This window comes from Cannabis sativa, chromosome 5 (assembly GCF_029168945.1).
Source record: "Cannabis sativa cultivar Pink pepper isolate KNU-18-1 chromosome 5, ASM2916894v1, whole genome shotgun sequence".
Taxonomy (NCBI): Eukaryota; Viridiplantae; Streptophyta; class Magnoliopsida; order Rosales; family Cannabaceae; genus Cannabis; species Cannabis sativa.
In genome coordinates this window covers 4,887,750-4,908,546 of record NC_083605.1, presented here as the reverse complement: position 1 = coordinate 4,908,546, position 20,797 = coordinate 4,887,750, and the positions used below count along the sequence as shown (strand labels likewise).

Sequence of the window (20,797 nt, the reverse complement as noted above, 5' to 3'; positions counted from 1 at the left end):
TTCGTCATGCAGGAATCTAAGTCATCTTTTTGGTCTGGATAATATCCAATTTGAATTTGATTGTCTGAATGTAGTTATTAAGATTAACAACAATATTTCTCTAGACTCGTCTCTAGGCTTAGTTCTCCGAGACATTCATTGTATTTTGGCTCTCTTTCATAATGTGAATCTTTCTCATTGTTCTAGGACAGTTAACGTTGTTACCCACAACCTTGCTAAGTATGCTTTGTCTGTGGCTACTAATAAAGTTTAGTTGTCAGATTATCCAAATTGTATTCAACAATTTCTCATGGCTGATGCCATGAATCTTTAATGACATCCCCCTCTTCCTCTTTTTTGAGAGCTTTTGCTCTTTAGGATAGAGTTTAGAAATTTTCTTCAAAAGCGAAAAGGAATAGTATAAAAATTTAATTAATTAAAATTTTTAAAATTACTTTTTTTTAAAAATCAATTATTTATTTGACATGTGACCCAATAAAATATCAACATGTGTCTCTTAGTTGGCACTTAACGGATGTAGGTGACATTTAACCGCGAAAAAAGATTAGGTGCAACAAAATCGTAACAAATGGAAATTTTGCCACTGTTTTTGTTTTTATTGAGATCATATGTGTAACAATTATAAATATTAAGAGAGTTTCGCCGCAAATATCCCAAATTTATGTTTAGTTCTTTATTCTTACTATCTTTTAGTTCTTAATGGGTGTTCACTGACTCTATTGTGGTTTGCCAAATCTATAGAACAAAAAAAATATTTTCATTCAATTTTTTTTTTTTTACCTTTCTCCATCACCTAGTCCTCATTTTTATGTCCCTGTTCTTCTTTTCTTTATACAACAATGAAACTAGCCACAGTGTTAATAGGCTGAAACATTGTTTATGTGAATTCTCTCCTTTTCCTGGAAGGATTCGAAATGTGGTATCGGTGGAACTACTCAAAGGCGACAGAGTATCAGTTACATGAAAGCTAAAGCTAGCTAATGTTAAACTTTCTGAGATACTTGAAAATCCAAAGATGGGTTCAACACAACAACTCATTTCAATTAATCCTTACAATGTAAAAAAAGGATTATGAAGATGAGGGTGGTATGGTATTCCGGTCTTGGTGGTTCAGTTAAGCGTTTTTTACTGTGGTGGCATTGGGATTGGCATTTGCATCTCACACAAAGTTGTCCATGGAACCACATTTTCCACATTCCTTGTTGTGTGGGTTGCAAGTGTTAGTGCTTCATCTCCCTCCCATGGCAATGGCAATGACAAGAGAATCACACCCTCTTTCGACTCGGCTTGTGGTTTTTCCTAATAGAGAGATGCAGGTTCATCCCCCTAGTAGCTCCCGATCCTAATACCATCGTTGTATGACTAACATAGTTGTACTTGCTTTGTCTTAGTCCATTTTGTTTTTCAGCGAGTTTGTTGACGGTCAACAAGGAACATACAATGGCGTAACATCCTTTGAGTCAGGGAGGGTTGCGACAAAGAAATTTCTGTTCCAAGTTTAGCAAAACTCAATTCCAAAGTAATGGATACCCATAGTGATGATTTTACCCTACTAGGATAGAAGTTGTGACAAAATATCATCCAATGAGAAGATCTCTAGGCCTTCCATGGTGATATCCCATGTGGTGAATTTGAGGGGAAGAATGGATCTACCATTGCAAGAGACTACTGAGCGGTCGCGATCATCATGGAATAAGGAGAAGAAGAAAGCAATAAGCTTGAGTTGCATGATTTGGTGGTTCAGATGAAGAAAGTAATAAGGAAAATAAACAAAAGATTATGTGGCCAAAATCAGAACTGAAGAAAAGATTATGATTCTCTAATGGAAGCAAGTAAATTGGTGTCTGAAGGAGTGGTACCATTCTACAGATTCAGCAGTTGGCTTTGGGTTCCCACTCTATGAAACCGATCTAGGCTGAGGAAAACCGATCCAGACATGTATTACTAACATAACTATTAAAGATGTTATAATATTGATGAGCAACAGTAGTGGGGATGGAGTCGAGGCATGGATCAACTTAGAGGAAAAAGACATGGCTTGATTTGAAGAGGATCCCGAGTTTCTGCAGTTCGCTTCTCAGGCACCGGGCTCATAGGAATTCCACTTGCCATCCCTGCTCATATAGGTAAGAATATGCACAAGTAACATTCTTTTAAGAAAAGAAAAAACAAGTAACTAATAATAGGCCCCTACTCATTTAACCAGAAGAAAAAAGCATAATAGTTAACCATGCAAAGGGTATAGAGTCAGAGATTTGCTTCAGCAATAATCCATTGCCCCATTGACACAAAACATCTGACTACATGATATATATATATATATATATATATATCATCATGTTCTAATCATATCCAACAATATTTCATATGAACAGCATAAAACTCCAAAAGTAAATGGAAAGTTGAAAACTGCAGACTTGAGAAAATCTCAACCATTATTCTAGAAAGAAAAACCATCATATTAGTTGTCTTTGATAAATGCAACATAAGACAAAAGCTACATTCCTTCTAAAATCACTTCCATCATGCTACTGCATCATAATACTTTGAGATTATGATTGTATAGATATGCTAATAACTACTGTTTAACAAATGAGTCTGCATTGATAAGATTGCAAAATTCTTAACTATAGTCTAATTCAATTATAACAAACTGGCTAACATGCAGATAATAATTGAATATATGGTTTTCTTTCTTCAGGTGCTGTTTTGCACCCCATTATAACAAACTTCTTCGGTCGAAAAAATAATGATTTAACTTATTTCTGAAGGAAGAAAAAAAGGCTAAACAAATCAAAGTGCTTCCCAATAGAATAGATAACTTTTCTTTGAAGCATGTGAGAATAGATAAATGAACAAAACATTCAACTATTCAAACCATTCACTACTCACCAGTTTTTCTTTACCAATCTCATCTCAACTGAAAAAAGAATTGTAGGCCATTCAAATTGTCCATTTTCTGCTAAACTAGGTTGTAGCATGATGAGGAGCTTCCCGTGAAACGAGCACTAGCTCGTTACTTGTGAAGTTCTTCACGGCGAGCTCTTCTAAGCGTTTCCACGTGGCTTCTCGCCTTGCTTTAATCTCTTCTTTTTTTGACTCGTCTTCATTAAACTTGTGTAAGCACTCTTCAAACAGCTCGGGATCAAGATCGTGGAAAATCTTACGAACATTTAAGGTCAAGCTATGAACAGCTTGGTTCCAATGATTTCTAGCATTATTTTCCAAGGCAGGGAAGATTATTGGTAGAATGACATTGATATTTTGTTTGATCAAGTTCTCAATGTGATCGTTGTTCCACAAAAACAATGCTCTCTCCGCGACCTGAAAAAACAATAACAACGAGCACTATCTGAGAACATATCTTAACCAGATCTGTTCGAATCAATATATGCAGTTTGGGAGGTTGGCATGTCACCAAGCTACAATGTTAAGAAAATGCATCATGTTTAAGAAAACTGGCAAGAAGGTTCCTTGAATTGGCTTTTGGGTTTTTAAATTTGGTCAAAATTATTAGAAAATTGTTTGAAATGTCCCCTGACTTCCAACAAGCTAAGCTCATAGACTAACTAAAATAATAGTATTTAACAGTAACAAGTAGTTGAAGGAACACAATATCAACTTTAACTAACTTCCAACCAACATAACTACGAAGAATCAGTTTAATAAAATTCACTTAACTCGGCCATTAGAAACATTGTGAATGCAGAGCTATAAACATTATAAACAATTGAGTGTCTTAAAGATTCACAGGAGCACTAGTTTAACATTCCACATACATAATTTCCCTGTCTTAAAAAGCTTTATACACAAAATGAAGAGTGTGTCACTACCTGAAAGTGAGAACTGTTTAAACAACGAGCAATCTGGCGAAACAAAGGCACCATACATCGCTGGAACTCTGGCGGATGAGTTGCTTCTAAAACTTCCTCTAATTCAGCTAAGAACATCACTTCCTTGGAAGTATTGGTTATTGGCCAGTACTTCAATAAGCCTCTTATGACTATATCAGCAAGCTTACAATCCTTTTCCACAAATTGTGTGATGCAGTAAGATAGTTGTTGGTGGTACATTACCAAGGATTTCGGTTTGTGCAGAGGAATAAGTGCCCGGACAAGAAACAACTTGTGTTCTTCTTTCAATGGTATAGCAAATCCATTTACAATGCTGCCCAAAATTTCTAGAAGTTCAGTGATACCATTATGCTTCTCTGTCTCAAAGATAAAACGATAAAAAATGTTGTTAATCGCCTTCCTAATGAATGGACGATGAACCATAAACTTCCCATAAATTCGGTGCAAAATGGTTTTCAGATACTCCCTTTCTCTAAAATCTTCAGAGTCAAAAAGCTCAAGCAACTGAAGAATAAAAGAGTGATCAACATATCTTTTAGCTAGTTTCGCATCGATATAAGATGATGCAACAAATCTTACAAAAAACTCATACACAATTTGTAAGTGAGACCATGCTGGATCCATGGAAGGTTCCTCCTCATCCAAATCAAACCCTTCTCCAACTTTGTTCTCGCGCGGTTGTGGATTGAAGGTTCTAAATAAGTTTATGGACACCATTTTAATACCCTCTTGCATAACAGTTTCAGAAAACTTATCATTTGCAGAAGTCAAGTAATCCACTAACTCCAACAATGTCAACTGTTTGATCTCTTTCTCTTTAAGGTGCTTTGTTGGATCAGTGAAATCAAACACAACACAACACAAATTCAACTTCTTTATCATTAAGCTTTGCTTCTCAGAACTTGGAACATCCCTAAATGCAGGCAATGCTTCATAAGAAGAAGACACTGCAATACCATTCTGCTTCGAATTCGCAAATCCACCATTTTTGTTACCATGATGATTTTGCTCCACTTCTGAAGCATAATTGGTACCAGTAGGTAAAGAAATAACTGAAGTTCTAGACTTGTTACTCTCTTCTAACTCACTACTTCTTGAATTAGTAGAAGAAGCATTATTAAAATAAGTAGCATAGTTTCCACCATTTTCATGTCTTTCATTGCTCTTAGAAGACTTCCGGGGAAGCTTACTCAGAATCTGTTTTAACATACTAAAAATATAAACAAAACAAAAGTTTCCACCTTCTAAAATTTCACTAAACTATCAACAATAGACCGCATATAAAGCCACTAAAAACTCCATCAAGACCAAATCAAAGGCATAAAAAGCTCAAATGCTTAAACCCCAATATTTGAATGAATAAATACTGAAGAGCTAAAGAAAAACAAGAATTTTTATTATTAATTTTTTTTTTCCTAAACCTAATATTTGAATAAGCCAATTAAAGGGTACACAAAAACCCCACTTCTCATCTGGAAACTAAAATCAAGCCCAACCTTTTTTACAGCTGAAACTCAGACCAAACCGTGTGCTTTGTTCAATCTCATACTCCAAGAACCTTTTTTTATTCACTTCTCAAACTCTCAGCTTCTTTCACCCTATACCCAGATTAAAATTTTGAACATTTGAGTTGAATTGAAAAACTCCAACTAAAAAGGATCAATCTTAACCAAAAAAAAAGCAGAAATCTTATGAAGAATCAGAGAAAGGAAGACCCTCTTCCAATCAGTTCCTCCACTAGAAAAAGATAATAATAATAATAATAATAATAATAATAATAAAGAAGAAGATCAATCAATCAATTATTACTTTCTTTCTTCTCGATCGAAAAAAATAAAAATTAAAGGTATCAAAACTCCCCAAAAAGAAAATACAGTAATGGGTGTGAAGAATGAGCCAAAACTATTGATGGGTATTGTAGTAATGAATGAATATGACTTACAGAGGAAAGTGTTTGTTTTGTTCCAATCCTGCTTCTTGTTGTTTTTTTGTTGACTCTTAAAACTTTGGTTGCTTTGTTTATTTATCTTTTTGATATTGGTGTCTAGCACTATACTCAGTGTTATACTTTTATTAGTATAATTAAGTATCGCATATTTTAAAAAAAAAAAAAAATATTACTAAACAATCACGAAGAAGTACCAATAAAAAATATTGAACTCCACTAATACTTAATAACAATATTCTCCTTTCAAAAAAAAAATAACAATATTCTATTACACCATAACACCTACAAAATACCACCAATATTACTTTTTAGCAATTTTCTTTATTTATTGATTTATTTAGAGAATGCTTTGTTTATTTCTTTCTTCGTCCTTCTCTATTCTTGGTAATTATTCGTAAAAAAAAAAAAAATATTTTTTAATGCAAACTACAAAGTAGAAAGTCAAAATTGAAACAAGTCACTTAACTAATAGCGATGACATTTCAGTTGTCGTTTTCTATTTCTAGAATTTCTGGTTAAATAACAAATCTTTTTAACGAAGCTGATGATTGTTGGGATAACATATTATAAATCAACTAGTAAATTGAGTTTTAAATAAAATATGTTTACTCATAAATTATATTAAAATATTGTTATGAAAAAAAAACTATATTAAAAGATTATTATACAGATACGTGTGTAATATTTGTTGTAGTTTGTTAGGACAAATACTTCACACTACATAGTCTAAATATATACTTAAGTAGTTATAGTAAGATGAAAAGAAAAGAAAAAAGAAACATTAATAAATAAGAATAATTATTATTATAATATGATTAATTTCTAATATGCATTCGAATCCGAAGCTGTTTTATGTTTACTTTTACCTTATCCTTTCTTTTCCTCTTTTTGGTTTCATTTACAAGTTCATTGAATTGTGTCTAACTTTAAGTACACCCAAAGTGAGGACAAATTTGATAAAGTCATACTTTTTGGTCTCCTAAATGTAACAATAATTCAAATGTTAATTCTATATAAGAAATAATATTGTAGAAGCACTTTTGTATAGATAAATATTACGAGGTACAGTTATATTTAATATAATTTATAGATGCATCAATATGTATATTGTTATTAATTGACATATATTTATTAAGATAACTCTAACCGGACACTAAAATGTCATTAATAGTGTGATTTTACACTATTTCCTTATTGTGGATTACAATAAAAATTTAGGTTTTCAATAATAGTTATATGCATAATTAGTAATTTGTGTTTTCAATTAATACGTATATCCATTATTCCATTTTCATATTATAATTAGAATATGGAAATAAAAATAGAGCATTATTATACCCTTTTAGTGTTGGTGTTGAACACTAAATTTAGATTTTACCCTTTTGCTGTAATTGATGTTTTTTTCTCTTTATCAAGTATTGAAATCTATCTATTTACCATCATTAATAATAACGTAATACCAAAATAAATGAACAAAAGTTAATGTGTTAAACTTTTCTTTGGTATGAATTATGAAACACGACCACTCTTCTTAGAATTAAGGTTGGTTGTAGACCAATTTGGACCTAATGAAAATGAAAAATATTCAAATTTAATCAATAAGACTTTATCTTCTTCTTTGAATAAGACTTTATCAATATAATTAAAATATCTCCAATTTATAAGTTATTGATAAAATTTAAATTCAAGCTACAAATATATACATCTTTAAAATACTAAGTACCATACAAACATTATTGAAAACACAAATTACCACCGATGCATTTGATAAATACAACATACCAAATGATAATATTCCCTAAAAAGAGTGGAGAAAATAAGTTGTTTTGAAACTAATAAATACATAAATAAAAGCCATGGTAAATTTTCTCAACAATCAAAAGAAAAATGCCTTAAAACAGCCAACTTACAAAGATAATACAAACCTCCATATGCAATAAATTAAGACAAATTAGACACTGAAACGATCGATTCAAATAGAAAAAACTATGAATGGAGATTATACAATAAGGGGATGTACTCGAGTTGGTAACCAAAATTGCAGAATCCTGATTAGGGAAGCCGAGGAAGAAGACAACCAACGATGCTACCTCTGTGATCACAAACTATAATCAGCTTTGGCGTCGACAAAAGCTCGGATTGATGGTTCTCTTCCAAGAAAATCTGACAGAACTTCAATGGGTTCCTTAGCTCCTCCAGGAGCCAGTGCCTTCCAAGTTAATGATAAAATCACAAATAAAATTTAGAATTAATCTTAATGGAAAAAGATTGTTTGTGGGTTACTCAAGTGACTTGAGCATAACTGACCCCAAAAACTATAATATTAGGAAACCATAACAACATAGCAACACTCATAGACTCTGGGAGCAAACCCCTCTTAATTAAGTGAGTTGAGCTCATTACTTTATGGTTTTGATTTTAATAGAGCAAAATGTTTACCTTGTTCCTGAACTGCATGCCAACGTACTGGTTCGAAATATTATTGTGAAACTTTGATGAAAAGATATCAGCAGCAAACACCTGTACAATTGATTGTAATGTGATAAACATTATTATTAGGAAGAAATTATATTGTTCATGATAATAGAGGATAATGTTGGGTCCAAAGTATGTATATGAAAATAATATTTGAGTTAGTTGAGGAAGAGTCAAACCTCACTCCATATATGACTGTAACAAGCAGATTCATAACCAATAACACTACAAGGGAAACGAGAGGCTGGATTTGTCCCTTCCAAAACTGGCAAACCTAACAAAATCTGAATAGACACAGAAAGTGGGAAAATATAATAAAAAAATGAGAGATAAAGTTGTAATCTACACACAAAACTTCTGAAGAGAGAAAGTTACTTATACCTTTGGATGAAGATGCTTAAATAACTCAACAATGTCAACATTGTCCGCAGAATGTATAATTTGATCAAAAAGACCTAAATTTAAGATAACTATGAGTCATGACTCATTTGTACAGTAGAGAAAAGAAAAGAAAGGAAAAAATTGATCACGCCCAGCAAGAAGAATGACTAAACTATGTAAAGAGATTTTTTCCCAACAAACCTTTGGTGTGCCTTAAATATGAAGCTAACACAACAACTATGGCAATGGAGAAACAGATTGATTCAACTTATGGTGCCTTAGATGTGAAGCTAACATGTAAAAAACACACCGCAAGAACATCTCGATCTGCTGTCATGTTGTTTCTTGTCATTTCTTCTGATTATCTCCTTTTTCAAATATTTAAAGAACCAGTCAAACAGATCATGGCCATATGCAGTTTTTTGTTCCACAATATTTATTTAGCAGATAGAAGGAAAAGCATGCGCAATCATTTTCACTAATTTTGATTACTCACCTAATTGTAAAAAACCAGGCATCATTCCAAACAATTAATTTTGTTTCCATAAAATATTAATACTAACAATGACTAAACTAAAATTTTCTAGCTGGTCTAGATTACATGAATGATTATCCCCAAAATCATTCAAAACCAACAAAGGTGAAGCAAAGTTTTCATTGCAGAGCATAAATGGCCAGAGAACTTACAATAAAGAATTTCTTGCTTTAATTTGAGCGCAGAAAATGAATAGCGCCATCTTTTAAGCGTCTTACAAATTTCATCCTCAATAGGTCTTGTTATGTCCTAATCACAGAAATCAGAAAAAACATACAGCTAATGTAAGACATTTATTTAGACCATCTCATGTGGGGTAGGGGGGAAGAGTCATTTCTTACCTGATAAAAGCCAGATATCAACTTAAGGGAAGAACTCTCATAACACCTAAATTTTGCATGAAGTAATTAAATGGTGAATTTGATTTTATTCCAACTAGTAAACAGAGAACATGAGGAACAATTACCAGTTCTCTAGAACCTGAGCAGGCACCTCGACAAAGTCTGGATCATAACCCAGTCCAGAAAATCTTGCAAAAGATGCACGATTGCATACATATTGAACCTAATTCATAAGAATAAAAAATGATGCTCAATGTTACAAACCATTTCACCAAAGACATTAGAACATGCCATAGTTTCAATTTATTGGTAAATCATTGAATACAATTTGCAGTGCTTAAGTAAAATCAGTGAAAGAACCAGTTCCAGTACTAAGAAAAGAATAAAGCTTACCACATGGCCAAACTCATGGAAAAAATTAACCACTTCAGAGAATCGTAACAACCCAGGGTGTCCATCCACTTCCTTTGGAAATTGAGATATTAGTAACACCACCGGGATCTAATTACAGAAGCAGGATAGACAAATTAGATATAAAATCCATTTATTAGAACTCTAAATATATAAAGTACCCTTCAATTCATGATACATAGTATGTCAACTGATCACCTAAGACTAAAGCAAAAATTAAAATAAAGATACAAGATATTGCAAAGGAAACTCTATGACAGACTAAATAAGACCATGAACAGAAAAGGTTGTTAAAGACAAATAAGGGGAGATGAGGTCGCTGGTCATAAGTTCATAAACTATTATCGAACTCGAAATGTTTTGTAACCATAAAGTAAAAAAGTTATAACTTATACACATCATCTTTTCATAATGAAAACACAACCTGGCGTATACTGCTGGATGATAATGCACCATTTTGAAGACCCACAACACAAGTGTGATTGTATTTTCCTTCCCTGTTTAAATAAGCAACATCAGCTCATCTCCCCAAAATTTTGATTAAAACACACATATAACAACAAAAGGAATACTCTTGAACCTTTTGTACATATCAAGGTAGAAATAACCCATAAGTTCACTTGAGCTTGAATCAAAAACTGAAAATACACGAACATCAGGATGCCAAATTTCAGAATCTTCAATTTCCTCAAACCTTAAACCTGCATGATATTAAGATAGAAATCATATTTTCAGCTACATTAAAAACAATAAAAATCGACCAAGTATCATAGAGTAAGACAAATAAACTTACCAAATAGGTCTTGGACTATTTTGAAAATCCCAGGCAAAACCAAAGTAACAGGAAAGTATTGCTTAAGAGCCCCAAAATCCAAATCAAATTCTTCCTGTTGGACCTTCTTGACATAGTAAAGTAAATCCTCAATCCCAAATGGAAGATCTCCTTCCTCTTTCCTCTGATGTCACATAAGATCCAAATGAATGGCAGAAAAAACAGAATCAAATATGGAAAGCATAAAAATAAACCAAACGAACCTTTAAGTCCTTCAACATCTGAAGTTCTTTAGAGGCCAAATCTGTCAAACTACTTGAAATGTCCTCTAAGAATTCAAATACCTGAAGGAAAACACATCACAAAATCTATCAGCAGTGCAATGAACCACCCATACACCTCTCGCCCCAGACACTAAAGAAGGCTGAGAACAGTAGGAAGCAGAGGGACTTTCCTCTAGAATTATCTCACTTTATGAGAATACCATTCTACTTGACATAACAAAACAAACCTTTGATGGTGTCTTTGCCATTCGAAGATCAACAGCATAGTCAGCAAAGTTCGAATAACCAAGTATTCGAGCAAACTTATGGCGTAGTTGAACCTGGACAGAAATAATTAATTCTTATTGATTTTTAAAATTAACCAGAAATGAAAGTGGAAATGAAGTCAAATTGAAAAGTAAATAATGATACTTGTCGATAAACTTTTCCATAGATATGTCAGGGATAGAATTGACCTGGAAGCCATTTTACTCGGAAAAAAAGTAGCACTGATCCTACCAATTAGAATATTGCAATTTTCTCAAAACAACTTTTTAAATTTCAAACTTGACAGAAAGTAAGGAACATCAACTCTGCTATAAAATCCCAAATTCCAAGTAGTTGGTTACACTTCTATCTTTGGAATGCTGAACACTAATTCATTCGCAACCTAAACTTATTCATTTGTTTGAAGTTGAGAAACACTGACATCTTGTATAACCATTTGAAAAGTGAAATACTATAAAAGAAAGAACTGCAAATATATACTGAACTCAAACTTAACCTAATTGAATACTTTTCTGGGAAAATAAGAAAAGGCAGAAGGCTTACCAGATCTTCTAAGACAGGAAGATTGACGTCCCCGCACCTCTTTCCATATGCCACTGCTATCATATTTCTTGTTTTTCCCACCTTAAAAACACTCGAAATAAACATTGTGAAGTACATTAATAACTGCTTTACTTATTAAACAATGTAGTTGACAGTAAGATAACATTCAGCGAAGCCAAGTACAAAGAAACCATAGGTGGAATTTCCAATTTCCCAACACAAAATGGTAGTAGGTAACAGATTTAGAGTATAATACCTTACAAAGTTCCAATACAGCTGCAACATGATGATTTCTCAGAGATACCTTGAATTTACCATTTCCAGCTTTGTTTAAGGTCTGTACAGTAAAATTTCATCAGTACAGGTAAAGGCTGTAAAGCCCCTCTGAAAAAATTAAATATAAGGCTTCAAGCAATATCGTTTAAATTTTGAAACTGGTCTACATTGGTGATGACATTGGGCACACTTTCCATTAAGATGGATATGCAGAATTTCCGAAGTTACAGAAATCTTCTTCTTCAGTTTTTTTTTTGGTTGCAATATTTAGAGCTTAATTATATGTAGCCTAAGTCAAGTAGGTAACAACTTGTCATCAACCTATCAAACATCCATTCATAATATACAACGAGAGTATGAAATATATAACATTAACATGACTGAAAATATCCATCAGAAACAAGAGACAAAAGACACCTACATGTTTAATCCAATCACGCAGCAATAGAGGGAAAGTAAAGACAGTTTTTGCTCCAAATTTTGGAAGAGTTTCATACTCACACGAAAGGAATGTTGATAATGATAAGGAGACATAAATGTACCTTAAGAAATTCTGGTGGTAAACCAGCAAGCTCGGTCTCACTAAAGGAAAGAAAGGAATTGTCATCATTCAGATTTTGAATATATTGGAAGCTAAGATCATCGATTTGTGTCCTCAACCGCTGCATTTCCTCTCTTTTGGTTGAAGTAAGATTCAACCCATTACGTTCAAAGTCTTTCACCTGTCACTGATTAGAAAATAATCAACATCGGTTTTTCTTATCTTCCTAACAATGAAGACTGTAAGAAGACATAATCAAACAATGGAAATTTCATAAGCATGAAGTTAACTATTTTAATAAAGGGTGGGATCACAACAATCATACATGGGTAGTTAGCTAGCTTCAAGGCTCCCAGAAAACAAGTAATATTTTTTAAAAAGAAAAAACAAGTACCATTTATTAAGCAACCCAAATCATTTAACCAGGAAAAAAAAAAGCATACTAGTGGAAACAAGTATGATAAGAATTTTCTTACCAGGCAAAGGGTATAGCGCTTTGCTTCAGCATTTATCCATTCTCCCTTGGACACAAAAGCTCTGACTACACGATATACATCTTCACGTTTTCTGACCATATTGAACAAAATAGCACATTATTTAGTGCTTAACTAAGTAATTGCAAAATTTCAAGTCACTTCGCTTATCATCCATGTGAAAAGCGTAAACTCAAAAGTCAAATGAATTACATTAAAAGCAACAGAAGATTGAACATTGCACATTTAAGAAAATCTAATTCTACTATAACAAACTATCTGACTGGAAGATAAATAATGTATATGGTATATGCTCAACCTCTGTGATTCTATCACCACCCAGGTTTTTACCAACAAAGAAACTTTTTCTTCTTCAGGTCACGCACTCCAACACATTTTGCCTACGTACCATTCAAAATTGAGAAATGCTAAAGAGCACCCTAGGGTGCTCAACATCCTATTCACCTATCGGTGCAGTCAGTTGAATTATTCGGTCCCGCATATTTAAATTTACATTTAATATACATGGAAGCCGCTACTAAATTGAGGATATGCCATGTCCTAATATTGTTGGGCATCCTAAGTACCTCATACTAGCAATGCTCTTCAAAATTATCACTCACCCCACCAGCATTTCACATGTAAAAAGATGGAATAAAGAGCAACAAAATCATAGATTCACAAAAACAAGAAATAGTAAATAATGAAACCTGCACGTGAGGACATGGGCATCTATTCTCCGCTCTGCTTCAGCACTAGCTTTGCAAATATCATCGGACAAAGATAATAGCTTGGGAAGAACACAAGATTGGACCAACGGAAACTGTTGCGCTTCTAATTCTGCAAGAGGCGATATCACATTCGTATATGTGACCTGCAAAAATGGAACAACTTAATCTAAACCATTTTTTTTCTTTTACCACTTAATTATATCGTCATTATAGTTACTTTATAATGAGCTATAGTAAGTTTTGCATATTATAAAATAGACCATTTTGTACACTTTTATATACATTATCTTAAAATAACAAACCGAACAGTTAAGACATAAAAAGAAACATAAATCATTCAAAACCATGGCTGTAAGAACATTACTTTATACACATTATAATCACTGATCTTCACATAAAGTCAAATCAATACCTTCTCAAGAGCAACCGAGGCCACGAAATCGTGAACCTCCTTTGACTTAGCAATGATTCGATCCGCCAATTTGAGAATCTCAGACGCCGATAAATTAACACGAAAACTGGAGCCAGGAAGATCTGAAATTGAAGAAAGAGATGTACATAAGAGCATTTTTCTCAGACTAAAAAAGAAAAATAGTTCAGGGAGAAGAAGACAAACCTTTCTTCTTTTTCCTTTGCTTATGAGAGTTGAAAGCGGCAATACCGAGATTCACTGCTAGAGCAAGGAGAGCAGCTCCTCCAGTGAAAGCGAGTAAGTTTCTATCTCGCTTGTGTTTGGACATTTTCTCATCGTTTCTTTGAGTTTCCGACATTTTCTTTCTATCTTCCCAAACAGAAAATGCGAGGGAATTTTGTTGTTAAAGGCGGAAAAATAGAAGTGGTATGATTCAAGTTGGAGTATTTATATGGTGGACCAAAATTTATTGGTTTTTATTTTTATTTAAATAATTAATAATTAAAGATATTTGACAAAGTGAGCTGTCATTAGTACCGTCGTCGACTTAGCTCAATCTTCACAGATTGCTTAAATTCTGGCCCAATCGCCGGATTGGCCTCCTAAATATCCATTTTAATAGATAATTTATAACATTTTTTAAAGGATAAATAAATATTGTGTTTTACAAAAGTTATCAATTAGAATCTTTATTTTGTTAATTGATAAAATTGACATTATATTTTCTAAAATGATAAAAATAAGACATGAACTTAATTTTTGACAACTTTTTTTAATATGACCAACTTGAAAATGATTCCTCAAACGAACAAATACAGAAAATATAAACAGTTTTGTCATAACACTTTTAGATCAGATTATTATTAAATTTTATTTTGACAAAAACTTAGTTCATCATCCAATTAGTAATTTGTACAAAATACGGTGTCCAAAATAGTATTTACTTCTTTTTAAAAAAATAAAAGGAAATTAATTTTATATACTATTTTTTAATTTTCTTTTTTACAGTTTAGGTTGCTATGTTAGTTTTTTTTGAGTTATTATGTGAATTTGGATTGTGATTTAGGTTGTTTTGCTAGTTGCTATATGAATTTCTAGACATTGATATATGTTTTAGCATCTACGAAGGGCTTTTTAGTTTAATTTTTTTCATATTTTTTTACAATCATGTATGTTATTGTTATTTTGGACCATCTGTAAAATTTTATAAAATTGCAGATAGTTTATAGTGTTTAAAATAAAGTTCAAATGTATAAAGAAAAATAGTTACGCATGCAATAAAATATTTAAACTTTATTTTTAGCACTGTAAATTATTCTATTTTTTCTAAAATTTACAAGTAGTCTTAAGTAAGTACAACGTACACGATCATAAGAACAAATATACTAAAAAGTTTTCTTGAATGACAGAACAAATAGAGAGTACTAAAATACTCACTTTAAGAGGTGTACTATATAGATTTTCTTCAATATTTTTAAGAAATTGTATTATTCTTTAAATCCCTAATCAAGATTCGATTTGTTAATCAGTCAAAACTAATAGCAAGCATGTTATGTTCATTGGCCAAAGAGACATATTCTTCTCATTTCATATGGGAAATTTGACTTTATATGGATATTGTAGGTTAAAACTAGGGGTGTACGTCGGTTGATTTGGTCAGTTTACGTTACAATTTATTCAACCCAATGTAAAGATCGGATTACAAAATTCTAAGTGCAACCCGCTTAATTAACAAAAAAATTTTAACCCGTCCAATAAAAATTGGTCGGTTTGGTCAGGTTAACCCGCCCAAACAGAGCACTAATATTTTTTTTTCACATTCAATTGTTATATTTTAATTAATTGTGATAATGAGACAAATATATAGATTGAATTCAAAGTTCAAATCAACCACCATAAAAGAAATATAGTAGTTTAAACTTTCTATTTTTTATAAATATGTATATAAATTATATAATATAGAGATTATATACATTAAAAACATATATATAAAAAAAAAAAAAAAAAAAAAAAAACCATTTTAATAGGGTTGGTCAGATTAGTTCAAGTTGATTGGGCGAGTTGATATTATTTTTAACCTACCCAATATAAAGATTGAATGGGTTATATTTTTGTTGGGTTTTTCAGTTTACTTTTTTCGTCGGGTTATCTCAGTTTGATTTGGGCGGGTTGTTCGGGTTGGGCGGTTTATAAAATTTTATGTACAGCCCTAATTAAAACTAATAACTAAAACTTAAACTACCCAATATTTGTGAAATAGCCCAACTTTTATGTGTACCCCAAAATACCCCATCATTTCAAAACTTTCTAACTTCTCTTTATTTCCCTCTTGCTCGTTTTCTCTCTCTCTTTCCCTCTTACTGAAATACACATCAAAACCCCACTAAAAGATCCAAGACCACGACCATCGCCACCATTTGATCGAAACCACGCCAATTCGACCGACTGAGAGGGCTACATTTCAATTTGACCGAAATCTCGCCAATCTTTTCCTCAACCGCAAACGAAGAGATCGCCGCCACTAATAGAGACCAAAAATGCAGACCACGAACGGAGAGAATGCGAATGAAGACATTCTTTGTAATTGTGATTTTTTTTTGTTTTTTGGAGTCGGTTCGATAGTGTCCGATATAAGTTCGACAGGAGGTTCTGAAATTTAAGTTTTTTGAGGTTGATGGTGAAGGTCCAATAGTGGTCCAATATAGATTCGATGATGGTTTGATGCTTACTAACTGATTGGTGGATGTATTTCGTGTCCGATGGTGGTCTGATGGGGTCAAGACGTACTGAGTCCGATATTGGACTGGACTCAGTACGTTCGGATCCCATCGGACAATGTTGCCAATCTGTTACCAAGCATTGACAACCATCAACCCTATATCGGACCCCCATCAGACACGAAAAGCCTACCAATCTGATATTAAGCATCGAACCTACATCAGACCACTATCGGACCTTCTCCATCAACCTTAAAAACTTAATTTTGGAACCTACTATTGAACATATTGGGCCTATATCGGACATCATTGGACCGACTCAGAAAAAATAGAAAAATTACAAAGAATGTCATATTGGTGTTGGCTCGTGGTCTGTGTTTGTGGTATCTGTTCGTGGTTTTTTGTTTGTGGTCTATGTTCATGGTAGTGGTCTCTCCTTTTGTGGTTAAGGAAGGAGATTGGCGTAGGCTCGGAAGGATTAAATGGAGTTGAAAGGGTCAGTCCGATTTGTTTTTTAGTGGGTCGAGTGGTCTTGGATGGTGGCAGTGATGTTGGATGGTGGCAGTAGTCTTGGATGGCGACGGTGGTCTTGGATGGTGGCAATGGTCGTGGCGGTTCATTTCTCTTGAAGAGAACGAGCGAGAATGGAGGAAAAGAGAGACAAGAGTGAGTTGAAAAAATGGGCGGGGTAATTTTGGGTTTAATAAAAAATTAACCTAATCTAGCAATGTTGATACACTAATATTTAGAGGATAAATTTTGACCTAATAAATGGATATAAAGTTAAATTTTCCTTTCAAGACAATGGAAGACTCAAGTTGAGAAGGAGAGAGAGAAAGTGAGAGATATCTAAGAAATAGTGAGTTGAGATTGGAAATTTGTATTAAGAAACATTGGTAAAACATGTTAGACATTTATATGTATAAACTGAAATATATGTATGTGTATATAACATGCGGAATAAATAAACATATACACTATATGAATATAATGATCGAAATACCTCCAGCCATTGATTTTGAGCTTCAATCCCACACAAGCTTTGATCTGCGAAGAAAACTGATCGATGTGGGTAATCGGGCTTCCTCGCTCTCTCAACTCTCTTTAGATGGAATTTGCTGTTATGAACAGAATGAGTGAGGAGCTCGGGGACCGAGACCCTATATTTATAGGTGAGATACTCCATCAGTATCTGTGCCACATTAATTGTCAGAATATTTTGACAATTAATTCAGAAAATCAAATCAGGTAATGAATATAGAAATCTGACCATATATAGAATATTACGTAATTGATTCTGTCCAGATTCAATGAATATAAAATATTCATTTATCAGAATCAATAATATTATTTTATTTCCTTAATTAGAAATATTCTAATATTCTCCCACTTGGTCAGCATTTAAACTAAAACATTCAAACCCAAACGTTCCTCATTATATAATAAACATACGAATCATAGCGACATGTCCTCATTATAAGTCGAGTATTATCTTCCATGTATTACGATATATTTATTATATAACAATGTACTTTATGTGGCAATGTACTTAAGTGAATAAACCCTAACCCTTATGTTTATTCAGGTCCTCTTACGATAATTTTCTCAGATGAAATTAAGGTGCACATAAATATGAGAAAATATCGAAATTAGAGTTTCATTAAATAATTTTTGGTTGTACAAATAAAAAAAACTGCATATGGGTTAACTGAATCCCATATTTACTTTATGATCCTTGAATTTGTGTTGCGGCATGCCTTTAGTCAAGGATCTATGCGATCACCCAATTCAGTTTGCGTGATTAATGACCACTTATCACGCCTTTTTATGGCTAAATACTTAATGTCGATATGCTAGCTTCGACCAGTACTCTTAGAGTTATTAGCCATAAATATTGTAGCTGAATTTATCGCAAAATTTTCTTAATGGCCTAATGAACCGTAATTCGAACTCTAGGCCTACTATGAAACTCTATAATACATCATACGAGATGTATCCTCAAAACAATAAATGAATCTGACTTCTATAGTGGAAATAACAATCAAGATTCTCCACAATATAACTTACTGGTAATCTTAAGGACGTAATAAAATATTGATTTACGTGAATCAATACAACCAGTGAAGTATGTTAGAATCTAATTGGTTAACTATATTTCCAGATGGTCAATTCATCTTAAAATATGTATGAATATAATTTTTAGTATCTTAAAGATACCTCATCACTTTGTATGAAAAATAAAGTGGTCTTAACTTTAGTTATTCTGATACTACTTAACGATCCTGAAACAAATGTAATGCAAAGTCTTATTCAGACTCTTAGGCATACATTAGGCTTCTAAAATAGAAGCAAATGAATGTTCTTAATTTATTCTCACTCCAGATCATTTTTCAGATGCTGGTTCGAGTTGAATTTATCACACTTAAAGATAAAAGTTATATCTGATGAATAATACATAATTTTATTTAATCAGAGATGCTGTGGCTACTCTCTAATTAATTAAAATTATATATATTATTTATATTCCTTATCTCAAAATAATAATTTAAGATATGAATGATTTCAACTTATATAGAAAACTTTTATCATCATTTGCAAGTAACATATTGTCGACGTATAAAACAAATATTACTCCCACTAACTTTCTGGTATATAATTATTTCCATAATTCTCTTTTCAAACCTAAAGAAAAGATGATATAATACCAATTTGTGAGATGTTTGTTTTAATCTATAGGTAGACACTTTAAGCTTGCATATGTTCACCACTATTAGAGGAAAATCTTAATGGCAGTCTATATACCTTCTCTTCTAGTTCACTATTTGGAATTGATTAATGAATTAAAACAAGCAACAAATGCCAAGGTCTATAATAGAATCTTTTATAAAAACAATTGAGAATGTAAATCTCCTTTGTTATTGATTCTTAGTTCAAAATGAACTTCTTAGCAATGAATATTCTTTTATATCTTTATGTTTCTCAATGTTGCCTAATGAATATTATTGGTGAAAAAACCTATGCTTAATTAATGTTCTCCACCCCATTAGGTAACTTTACTAAAGATAAACTTTATTGCTATTTAAGATATTCATTTCTTCATTCATGACATATTGTACTACAACTTCAATTCTTTATCATTCTATAATTTAATTTATATCTCAAATTAATATTGTAGTTGAACTCTTATTGTACAAAATGTAATCACTAGAAAACATTGATCTTACTGTTCTAATAAGTCATCTTAAGGATGGACCAACAAACTCTTAAAAGAGCAAATGGTTCAATAACATGTTATTTTAGAAATTGTAAGCAATTACTAAATAACATAACTTATTAGAATTTTACCAATGACTTGTATATTATTAATGATTAGTTATGAATTCTCAATAACCATTAATCTTAAGGGTTGTTGTGAATCATAATTAATCTAACACTTGAGGTGGAAGTTTGAGAAAATATGAATGATCTTTCTCGGAAACTAGGTTCCTAGATTGATCACTCCCACTGATCAAGTCAATTCTTAATTCCACAATTCTAGTGTTGTGTGATGGATAATAAAATATGTAACCCTTAAACCTTATAGCTTTTCAAATGAAATGTGCTCATTTATTGTTTAGGGCCCAGATCTTTTCTTTGACAATTGCACTCTAACTATATATGGGTATTTATAAAATGTGTACATGTCATCAAGTCGGTTTTCAACCTTATCACAACTCAAAATATGTTTGAGAAACAACTTTGGTTAGAACACGATTCGATATGTACACCCCATTGTTGAGTATCAATAGACAAAGATTTAGGAAAGATTGGAGTTTGCTATGTAGGCTCCACCCCAT

The 20,797-nt window shown here is 32.5% G+C and overlaps 2 protein-coding genes across 3 annotated transcripts; both read right to left on the bottom strand.

The window, feature by feature from the left end:
• Window positions 1-952: 952 nt before the first annotated feature.
• Window positions 953-5,842, bottom strand: LOC115716375 (serine/threonine protein phosphatase 2A 57 kDa regulatory subunit B' theta isoform). 2 transcript variants are annotated; one of them, XR_004011574.2, is made up of 3 exons: window positions 3,834-5,826; window positions 2,893-3,324; window positions 953-2,114 (listed from the first exon to the last, which is right to left on the bottom strand). XR_004011574.2 is itself a non-coding variant. In XM_030645159.2 (2 exons), the coding sequence occupies exons 1-2, from the start codon at window positions 5,061-5,063 to the stop codon at window positions 2,968-2,970; spliced, it is 1,587 nt and encodes a 528-aa protein (XP_030501019.1). In that variant the 5' UTR covers window positions 5,064-5,842; the 3' UTR covers window positions 2,533-2,967. The 2 variants fall into 2 exon arrangements, 1 of the variants encoding a protein (XP_030501019.1); XM_030645159.2 differs by lacking the exon at window positions 953-2,114 and having other exon boundaries at window positions 2,533-3,324; window positions 3,834-5,842.
• A 1,698-nt stretch (window positions 5,843-7,540) lies between these two features.
• Window positions 7,541-14,707, bottom strand: LOC115717346 (probable thimet oligopeptidase). The gene is made up of 20 exons (XM_030646316.2): window positions 14,449-14,707; window positions 14,245-14,366; window positions 13,812-13,975; window positions 13,105-13,195; window positions 12,630-12,809; window positions 12,068-12,148; window positions 11,812-11,892; window positions 11,229-11,321; window positions 10,981-11,061; window positions 10,739-10,901; window positions 10,526-10,646; window positions 10,370-10,442; window positions 9,928-10,035; window positions 9,660-9,757; window positions 9,535-9,580; window positions 9,346-9,442; window positions 8,659-8,732; window positions 8,457-8,561; window positions 8,242-8,322; window positions 7,541-8,011 (listed from the first exon to the last, which is right to left on the bottom strand). The coding sequence occupies exons 1-20, from the start codon at window positions 14,600-14,602 to the stop codon at window positions 7,901-7,903; spliced, it is 2,124 nt and encodes a 707-aa protein (XP_030502176.1). The 5' UTR covers window positions 14,603-14,707; the 3' UTR covers window positions 7,541-7,900.
• Window positions 14,708-20,797: the final 6,090 nt, after the last annotated feature.